The 10,772-nt window shown below is 35.3% G+C and overlaps 2 protein-coding genes across 10 annotated transcripts in view; one reads left to right on the plus strand and one right to left on the minus strand.

The window, feature by feature from the left end:
• LOC127853592 (NAD(+) hydrolase SARM1-like) overlaps positions 1-3,988 on the minus strand; it is a 54,046-nt gene extending 50,058 nt beyond the window's left edge. For all 8 annotated transcript variants that reach the window (XM_052388275.1, XM_052388305.1, XM_052388269.1 and 5 more), the window contains exon 1: positions 3,879-3,988. The gene's annotated coding sequence lies outside the window, so the exon portion shown is untranslated. The remainder of the gene's footprint in view (positions 1-3,878) is intronic.
• Positions 3,988-10,498, plus strand: LOC127853704 (UPF0390 protein zgc136864-like). 2 transcript variants are annotated; one of them, XR_008036720.1, is made up of 4 exons: positions 3,988-4,180; positions 6,410-6,461; positions 8,580-9,994; positions 10,278-10,498. XR_008036720.1 is itself a non-coding variant. In XM_052388436.1 (3 exons), the coding sequence occupies exons 1-3, from the start codon at positions 4,086-4,088 to the stop codon at positions 8,730-8,732; spliced, it is 300 nt and encodes a 99-aa protein (XP_052244396.1). In that variant the 5' UTR covers positions 3,989-4,085; the 3' UTR covers positions 8,733-10,498. The 2 variants fall into 2 exon arrangements, 1 of the variants encoding a protein (XP_052244396.1); XM_052388436.1 differs by having other exon boundaries at positions 3,989-4,180; positions 8,580-10,498.
• The last annotated feature ends 274 nt before the right edge of the window (positions 10,499-10,772 follow it).

The raw sequence follows: 10,772 nt of genomic DNA on the forward strand, positions 1-10,772 counted from the left end.
GTTAGTAAGCCATTAATACATACATTTTTAAAATGTGAACGGAAATAGGGAAATATCGTTTTTTGAGAAGTTTACGCGCTTGATTAAATGTTAGCTGTAGAAATTTAGTCAACTCTTCGGGACACCCTCTTTTTACAGACTTCGGGCCGCATTACAGTCAAAAAAGAAAAATGCATTGATAAATGCTGCTAAGTCCGAAAGGAAACTATTAGATGCGTATAATGTGGGATTACAGCAGACTGATGTTACGTTCCCGTCTTCAGACGCGGACAAGATGGCGATCAATATTCTGCACAAATTTCATCCTGCAATGATAGGGCATTACACACCTATAAAAACAATCGGTGACGGCAACTGTCTGTTTAGATCTATTTCAAAATGTTTGAATGGTAGTGAAGAGCAACATATTTTGTTGAGATTGTTATCTGCTCTTGAACTTATTGAAAACGAAAGTTACTACAAATCTGATCAGTTCCTCGCCGATGACAGAATACTTAAGGCGGAATATTCAAATTTGTTGCATGATGTTATAGGTCTATACACTTGGTCAGTCGTCGAGCTAATCTTTGTGGTAAGCGCAGTAATCAAAAAATGCATTAAGTCGTACTATCCGCCTCAGCCATTCTCGGACTATACGTCCGAAGTCTTAACACGGCGTGTTGTGGGTAGGGGATGTAAAGACATGTCACCTGATATAACAATAATGTGGTCTCAAATGTCTCGCTCGGAGATAATCAGACTAGAACCTAACCATTTTGTGCCATTGATTCCTGCAAACAAAATTTTAGTAAATGATGTTTCGCCACTCAGTGATGATATTAAAGTTACAAAGGTAGAAACATGTTCAATTCCTGCTAATGCAACTTTTGTGGTAATTGATGGTGACGACTCCGATTATGACCACTCGGAAACTGTTGAAAGGTCTTTTGAAAACTCATTATCTGAGAGCAGTGATGCAAATCAGAATGATGAACTGACAAATGACCAAGCAACGGCTTCTGAGGCAGACAAAACTGTAACATTGTTTAGTGGGAAATTAAACCCCATTTCTATCATATTGACGCGTGTGCGCAGCGGGTAATCAGATTGCGCGCTGCGTGTATTAAGACTATCGCACCTTCAATCGGATGCTATTTAATTAACACCCCGCTGATAAGATAACAGTATTAACACCTTCGATCAGTTGTGTTGTAATTAAAACTCACTGATAGTTTACCTGTGCATTCCGTTGATATTTATATCTGAAAATAAATGAAACACGATTTAAATGCCCCGTCGTATAGATTTCTTTACAAATCTTAATGATAATCATACCTGGTTTTTTATCATTGTTCACATTTGTTATTATAATCATGATCTTGAATTTTATAACTTTTGTACCTTCTTTGCATATGTCTATGTAACATAGTTGTATCTTTGTTTATTTTGTTTAATCTATCTTTTATTCGAACTTTACTACCTTCTTTGCATATGTATATGTAACATAGTTGTATGTATAGTTTATCAATTTTTATTCTATGTTTTTTATATTATGTACCACTTATTAGTTAGTATGTACCATATATTTATATACACATTGCGTCCCAAATGCCGGTGTATGTCCTGGATTTTTTTTTACATATCATTACTTTCTATAATCATAATCTGATTTGAACTTGAGGGTAACATAATCGTTGACAGACAAGCTTATCTTAAGCTGTGCAGTTTTATTTCATTACAAACAGCTGCAAATATTTAATTTCTTGTTTATACAAATGGGACTATTTCCGTTTTTTTTTATTTCTTGCATAAATTTTCGGGAATATTTCGGCCTTTTTTTTCAAAATTTGGCTCTTACAAGAGGTGGCCTCCACGTGGCAAGAGCTGGGCAACATATTCATTATGTTGGCAAACTACCTCATGTATATATGAGTCGTGTTCTGGGAAGAAAAAAGAGCTTAATGCATGTTCGTAAAATGTCATCCCAGATTAGCCTACGCAGTCCGCACAGGCTAATCAGGGACGACACTTTCCGCTTTTATGGTATTTTTAGTTTCAAGGAAGTCACTCCTCACCGAAAATCACGTTTGGGCGAAAAGTGTCGTCCCTGATTAGCAGTGCGGACTGCACAGGCTAATCAGTGACGACACTTTAAGCACATGCATTAAGCCAACTTTTCTCAGAACGCGCCTCATATATATATAGTGCTTTATTTTCAAACTTAAATCAATATTTAACGAAGTCATCATTGATTATATTAAATATAGAGAGAAATTGAGTGCTTGTGCTTTATCTTTAAACTTAAATCAATATTTAACGAAGTCATTATTGACTAAATAAATATGTACATCTTTTCAATCCATTATAAACGGCACTTATAGCTTAGTTTCGTTTATATATAGAGAAATTGAGTGCTTTTCGGTGATTCTGTGCTGTCGCGGGGAGTGCTTTTCGGTGGCCACCAAAAATAGTAATGAGCTTTATATTTAAACTTTTTATTTAATGAAGTCATTATTGACTAAATAAATATGTACATCTTTTCAATCCATTAAAATCGGCCCTTATAGTTAACTTGCATGTATATATAGAGAACTTGAGTGCTTTTCGGTGATTCTCTGCTGTCGCGGGAGTGCTTTTCGGTCGGTATATTGCCGATATTTAACCAATTTTGGGCATTAATACCTCATAATAAACACAAGGTAGTATAAATATGCATGCAATATAACCATTTATAACTAATTTAAACCGTTTACACACAATAGGAACGCAAATATTATATATATATAGCGAGAAATTGAGTGCTATTCGGTCTTCACATGAAGTGCTTTTCGGTCGGTATATTGCCGATATTTATAAAATTTCGGGCATTTATACCTCGTTATAAACCCAAGGTAGTATAAATATGCATGAAATATAACCATTTATAACTAATTCAATCCGTTTACACCCAATAGAAACGCAAATATTCATATATATAGCGAGAAATTGAGTGCTTTTCGATCTTCACATGAAGTGCTTTTCGGTCGGTATATTGCCGATATTTATCCAATTTCGGGCATTAATACCTCATAATAAACACAAGGTAGTATAAATATGCATGAAATATAACCATTTATAACTAATTTAAACCGTTTACACACAATAGAAACGCAAATATTCATATATATAGCGAGAAATTGAGTGCTTTTCGGTCTTCACATGAAGTGCTTTTCGGTCGGTATATTGCCGATATTTATCCAATTTTGGGGCTTAATACCTCATAATAAACACAAGTTAGTATAAATATGCATGAAATATAACCATTTATAACTAATTTAAACCGTTTACACACAATAGAAACGCAAATATTCATATATATAGCGAGAAATTGAGTGCTTTTCGGTCTTCACTTGAAGTGCTTTTCGGTCGGTATATTGCCGATATTTATCCAATTTTGGGGCTTAATACCTCATAATAAACCCAAGGTAGTATAAATATGCATGAAATATAACCATTTATAACTAATTTGATCCGTTTACACACAATAGAAACGCAAATATTCATATATATAGCGAGAAATTGAGTGCTTTTCGGTTTCCACATGAAGTGCTTTTCGGTCGGTAATTGCCGATATTTACCATTTTGGGCACAATGTAGTATAAACATACAATCATATAACCATTTATTACTAATTAAACTCGTTAACATACACTAAAAACGATATATTGCATATATATAGAGAGAAATTGAGTGCTTTTCGGTGCTTTTCGGTGCTTTTCGGTTATTGTATGGACCCTCATTAGCATTGGTCCTTCGATTGATTTCTACGTCTATCCTATGTGACAATTATGGAATTTAATACTTGATTAATTATTTTGGTACAATAATGGTAACATGACGCAAGGTCACCACACACTTACTTGAAGGGAGATATTTTGATGCGAATATCCCAAACACTGAACTATTTTTTGGATGTTGTAATACGATCATTAATTTAGAAATCGTCATACCTCCAAAAAGAGCTCAATAATATTTTGAGTTACTCCCCCTGATAAAAATTGTTGACAGTCCTTTCAGACACATTGTTGATATTTTTCTGGATTCGTTTACATGGTAGTTGACATTCCATGGCTCAAGGAAATAAAAAGCTAAATGCGCCAGGAATCGCGTCAAAGAAAGAAAAGAATAGAACGAAAAAGCAAAATATGAAAAAAGGAGGCAAGTGTGTAAAACATCATATATGTAATGTATTTTCGCGACGGTAACTGTTGAAAAATCGTCGCTACTTTCCGAAATCTTACATGTCAACCAAACGCCACACATGTCCGCCATCATGAAATATTCTAAGTGATCGATAAGCAAAGTAAAGTTGTGCAATAGCATATTGTAAAGCAATATGTACGCCAAATTATATATTGATTACATATTTGCTAGGTAAATGGCTTTCAAATTTTTGGCATTCAAACGATATGCACATTTTGTTTCATGCACAAAACACACATTTTTCAGATTGTTGTTTTCGGATACTGCATTTTTCGCCGATTCAATTTATGTTTGAAGGCCATAAACAAACATACTATGACGAATACACATGCGGAGATATGTACTGTCTGATTTATAATATTACGCATAGTATTCACCAGAAATTGCAACTAGAAAGACTATTAAATAGTACAATAAGTGAGGGCTCAAAGAGGGGGGATAAGGCACAGCCCTTTATCTCCGTTGGGGACTTTTTCCTAATTTTCCGGATTTTTAATTTGTGACAATTGACACCCCTGTATGCTTACGATAAGTGAGCATATATGATCATTATACAGTACAGCCAAAGCGGAACAAACGTATTTCGCGATCCGCGGCGGCAAGGCGAAACGAGTCGATGCCGCGTCAGTCGTTGAAGCCGCGTCAGCATGCGGCGGCAAGTCGCATTTCGCCGCGAAACTTCGCATCTGTCCGCCGAGGCATGCCGCGGTCCGCGACATGATGCCGAGTCGATGCGATCATGAAATATTTTTTTTTTAATTATTAGTTACATGTAGTTAACAAATTTTGAAAGAACAATTATAATAATAATTAAAATCATAATAAATTTATTGTGCGCGGATTGTATTTGCATATACATGTAAGCATAGTTAATGTGTCTGGCCAATTATTAAGTTTGTTTCCCGCCCGTAGCGTATGTAATTCACACATAAACAAGGTCACGTAATTATGTTTTCGCACATACAAGTGGTCAAGGCTCCAGCATATGGTGGATTTATAAATTAATTGCATGTTGATTCCGCTATTATATTTTAGCTGAGAAAATTAGCAGTTTGAAGCCACATCAATAATCAAGACGGTGACGACGTATTTAGAGTTTTGTTAATTATCAGCTTATTATAACTATTGTTTGAATATGCATATATAAACACGTTTTATTTTGTTCATATTATCGATTAATATCGCTACTAATTACCCGATAATCCCGTATATTCCAGTTTTAAAGCAAATGCTGGTAAATATTTATGATACACAAACATTCTCAATATTTCCTTAAGTATCAAATACATTTGGGCATTTGTTACTATTTATAGAGATGATGAAATAACGTCTAATCGGGGCGTTTTTTTTCTCCACTGAACACGCGATTTACGCCTGACGTGATGTTCATGTATTTATACAACACAAAATACACCCAAACTTTCCAAACGACGTTCTACATGTCTGCATAATTTTCGCGCGCTTTTTATGAAACAAAGGATATTTTAGCACTGTTTATTTGACGCTAGAATTTGCCAAAGGACGCGTTAGCATTAAAATTCGGAAGTGTGTTTCGGATTACAAATATAATAATGATAATCGAACGAAACATAAACAGTTGCGCGTAATTAATTCTACGCTACACATACATGTATGTAAATGTAGGTGGATATCTTTTCACTCGATCCGCCGCGTACGTTTGCGGCGGATTTACTCCGCGAAAGTACGCGAGGTTAATACAGACTCGGCGTCATTGCGCGGATCGATGCCGAGTGCCTCGGCGATACGCCGCGTGAACACACGATTCGGCCGCCGCGGACTAATAATCTGGCCGTGGCGTAGCCGCGGATTATGTTTGTGCCGCTTTGGCTGTACTGTATGTATTGTAGTAAAATCATTTTAATTAAACCTTGCATATCAAATAAAAAATGTTATCTTGTTTTATTAATGCTGTGATAGGAAATATTTCATAATTTCTTGTATTTCATTTAAAGATTTTTGTGTACACTGTTTGGTATAAATGATCAAAATCTGAAACTCGAATACCAATCAACTTTATTTTCAGCCAAAAAAATTATTGTCAGTCAGGTTTCTCGAAAGAAATGCTTTTGGTCACAAAAGTTTAAAGAAGAGTAAAAATATTTTTCCTCGGACTGAAATATCCAAAGTAATTGAACTTCATCTTGTTTTTGTTTCTATTTTTAGCCAGATACATTGCACCAAAGAAACACAAGGTCATGGAGCAAGCTAAACTGAAGAAGGTGACTATGTACACATGATTATGTTTAACCAATTTGCCATAGTTTGTATTTAGTAAAAATTATTTATGAGACTAATGGATTCATTAATCAGGGATAAAGCCAGACAACAAAAATGACAATTGGGGGCTTTAAGGGCAGGGCGGCCTCTTTCCTAAAAAATTGTTGTATGGTTAAGTTATGTATGGTCAAGTTTTGAGGCATGTTCCCTATTAAAAATAATTTGATGATAATACCAAGTATTTAAGCAATACTTAATTATTATCAATAAAATCATCAATAGCCAATACAATCATTGTGTGTACCGGTAAATTTATTTAAGAGAACATTAAAACAGAAAAGAGCATGAGGGCATAAAATGGTGAGGCATAATCGTGGAAGAGGGGCCTCATATTTTACCAATTTGGGACCTTAAAATTAAAGGGGGATCCCTTGCAATTCTGTTTAAATGAAAGCCCTAAGAGTTAACAACTGAGTGTCAGTTGCTCATCTACACAATGGTGTCAATTATTTTATAAAATGTATTTGTAACTAAAAACTTTAGAAAACTCTGTCTTAAAGGAATCAACCAAATAATTAGTACAGTCCAACCTGCCCGAGCGACCGCCTGTTAATAACGACCAACAGTCAATAACGACCACACCGATTTTCTCCCGAACGATTTCACTATATATTGAACCTGCGAATAAAGCCCACCTGTGAACAAAGACCAACGACCACCCTTTTACATTCCCAAATCTCCATTTTGATAGCTTACAACGACCACTGCAATCATGAAAATCAACGATTTTGCAACTTTAAAAAAACAAAATGGCCGCCAGGACGCTGCGTAGTCACGTGATACACATCTTACCAGTGGACTCGTCGGTCGCTATGGAGATATTGGCAAGTGACAGTTTATTGCACTCGATGGCATTTGTTTGTTTATTTAACATGCATTGCTAATTGGTAGTCGCCTGCTTCTTTTATACATTTGACAGTTTGTCAAAAGTGTAAAAATTTGCCTTTGTATTCAAGTGACTCGCGATTAATGTACTAATTGCCGAAAATATCAAAGACAAATTTGGGGCTTTCATAAACTCATTATGGAAATTAACGGTTTCATATCATTTACGATGCCTATTAAAGACAAACATTTTGATAGTCATTCTCTTCTTAAATTTCTCCGTAATAAGACGTTCATAGATTATAGAAAAGTAAATTGTCAGTTCGAGTTAACCACATGGCTTCCAAGCCTAAGTTCTTGACGTTGGAAGAACGCGTTAAGGTCATTAGTTTGTTAGGTAAAGGACACAGTTGTAGACGAGTGGCTATAATGATCTTGGTGTAGGAAAAACTCAAAGTCAGAGCATTTTAAAGCGTAAACATGAGATTATGGACGAATTCGAGGAGAACGTAAACTGTGAAAGTAAACGCCCTAAGCGTAAGTCGGAATTCGTGCAGTGAATGACTTAGTGCATAAGTGGTTTGTTGACGCAAGTGCAAGGCTCTTGTCTGTGTCTGGACCTATGATCCAGGAAAAAGCCTTGAAGTTTGCGTGTGAGTTAGGATATTTGGACTTTAAGGCTAGCAATGGCTGGCTCGAGTCTTTTGTAAAAAGAAACAGCAACATGTAATAAATATACAAATGTAAAACAAAACTGTGTTTTCAATCCTTTATTTCATTATATATGCATAAGTATTCAAACATTTAAACAAAAGAGCACATACATAGATAAGGTACCTGTTAAAAAACTACATGTGTACTAGCATATTTTGCAAAGTTTCGATCGACCCTGCGAATAAGGACCACCTGTGAACAAAGACCACAACGACCAAATCCCTTGAGTGGTCTTTATTGACAGGTTGGACTGTATATTCATATATTTCTTGCATTACATAGACTATTGGTAGATGAAATTAAGTTGGCTTTGAATAGAAATGTTTATAAACAATTTCCCTTCACAAACAAATCAACTTACCGGTACTAATGGTATGTCTTATCTTCTGACATTGCCAAAGCTGTGGTTTTGGTATAAAAAATGATATTGCCATATATTTGGTTTGGTATTTAAAACTATCGGTTATCAGTTTTGGATACAGCTGAACTAAGTTACCCTGATATATTGTTGTTATTTTCAGGCTTTGGACAAGGCAATTAAAACAAACATTGAGCAAGAGATCACACAAAAGGTGAAGTCAGTAGAAGCAAAGGCCTTTAAAATGGTTGCCAGTCCATCAGGAGCTAGTTCTTCAAAGAAACCAAATGAGCCAGCAAAAATTAAAATGAAATAGAGTCGTGATGTTTCAATTCTTGTTCATTTTGTGATGGGACAAAGTAGGGATGTGTCCAAAAAGTGGCTACAGTGAAAATTTCATGATCACTATATTGTTGTTATTATTATTGACATCTGGATAATTATTAAGCATGTATATGTAACAGACTCAGTGGGGGAATCCGAGATAGGCAACAACTCACATTTATGAACATGTTACTCACTGGACACTGTATCGCTATTGCGGAGGTGTTTGTGGTAGGTTAAAACTTGCATGTTATCATAACACCAAAAGTAAAGCATGCAGTAATCTTTTAAAAATGACAGAAACTTTTTTAGTACATTGTACCTAGATTTGAAAAAATGCAAGAACATGTATAATAAGAGCACTTAAAGTTACTGTTTTAATGTGATGCCTTTTCTTCCATGATGTATGTTCTTTTTGATTACCTATGCTGATTGCTGAGTGTATATAGCTTTACGAAAAAGAATTCATGTGAAAGGTTTAGTGCATACTATGGTGTGTGTACAATTTAACAAGTAACATAATTGTTAATACATTTATCTAACATGCACATTTTTTGTTAAAACTGTTATTCTTCCCAATAGGGAAAGTAACTTAGCCAATTGTGGAAAATTAGGACAAAAACCCTGAAATTTTGAAAATTTGCATCCTTAAATCTTCAGATTTGAGAATTATTGGTTGTTTTAATTGGATTTTTCTTAATTGCACAAACCCATCTAAATACTTCTGACATGCCTTTTTAATATTCAATTCCAGTTCTCATTTTATTTGTTCACTAATACATGTACATAATGTTCTTTTGAAACAAAATGGACAACTTTCCTTCAGTTTTGGAATTTTTGGACGGCAATTGGGAATTCTGTATTTTTTCTTTGATTGGGAAAATTGTTTTTACAGAACCAGGGTACTTCATAAAGATGGAAAAAATCGCTGTAGCTACACAATTAAGTATTATGTAAATGCACATTTGAAAAAACAGGTATTATGAGTCGAGTACCCTTAGAAATAAAGTATATATACATAGATTTTCTAATACATGTAAATAATCCCTGTGTTAAATTGAGATAATTTATTATGCCCCCCTTCCAAGAAGAGGGGGTATATTGTTTTGCACATGTCCGTTCGTTGGTTGTCCGTCGGTCAGTCCGTCCACCAGATGGTTTCTGGATGATAACTCAAGAACACTTAGGCCTAGGATCATGAAACTTCATGGGTACATTAATAAAGACTGGCAGATGACCCCTATTGATTTTCAGGTCACTAGGTCAAGGTCACAGTGACTCAAAATAGTAAAATGGTTTCCGGATGATAACTCAAGAATGTTTACGGCTAGGATCATGAAACTTCATAGGTACATTGATCATGACTGGCAGATGACCCCTATTAATTTTCAGGTCACTAGGTCAAAGGTCCAGTTCACAGTGACTCGAAACAGTAAAATGGTTTCCTGATGATAACTCAAGAATAATTAGGCCTAGGATCATGAAACTTCATGGGTACATTAATTATGACTGGCAGATGACCCCTATTGATTTTCAGGTCACTTGGGCAAAGGTCAAGGTCACAGTGACACACAAAAAAACACAACGTATTCACACAATGGCTGCCACTACAACTGACAGCCCATATGGGGGGCATGCATGTTTTACAAACAGCCCTTGTTACATTTATACCGATAAGCCTTTGTGATGCAAACAATGGAGTGCTTGCAATATTTATTTTGGGGATTGCTGACATGAATAATAAATTAAGAAATAATTCCTATTTTACTGTCCTGCCATCTCAGAAAAAGCTTTATTTTCAGGCATATCTTTATAACAATAGCGCCCTCAGTTAATGTACTGCTGGGGTGAATGGTTTTTACCCAAATATGTCTAGATTTTTTTGCATAACATTATTTCGTCATTTCTTGTATAAAGATCAGGTTTTACATAAGTTTTCCTGGCAATTTTATTTACCAATTGGGGTTATCACGTGATAGTCAAGATGGTGACGTCCATGCTGAGGCAGGTATTTTTCTTCGTTTTATACCCT

Source organism: Dreissena polymorpha, chromosome 1, assembly GCF_020536995.1.
Source record: "Dreissena polymorpha isolate Duluth1 chromosome 1, UMN_Dpol_1.0, whole genome shotgun sequence".
In the NCBI taxonomy this organism is placed as follows: domain Eukaryota; kingdom Metazoa; phylum Mollusca; class Bivalvia; order Myida; family Dreissenidae; genus Dreissena; species Dreissena polymorpha.

Excerpts from the sequence above, each read along its gene's own strand:
- LOC127853704 (XM_052388436.1), top strand. The coding sequence starts at position 4,086 with ATGGCTCAAGGAAATAAAAAGCTAAATGCGCCAGGAATCGCGTCAAAG. Across the intron at positions 4,181-6,409 it reads AATATGAAAAAAGGAGGCAA|ATACATTGCACCAAAGAAAC; the intron begins GTGTGTAAAACA and ends ATTTTTAGCCAG. Across the intron at positions 6,462-8,579 it reads AGCAAGCTAAACTGAAGAAG|GCTTTGGACAAGGCAATTAA; the intron begins GTGACTATGTAC and ends TGTTATTTTCAG.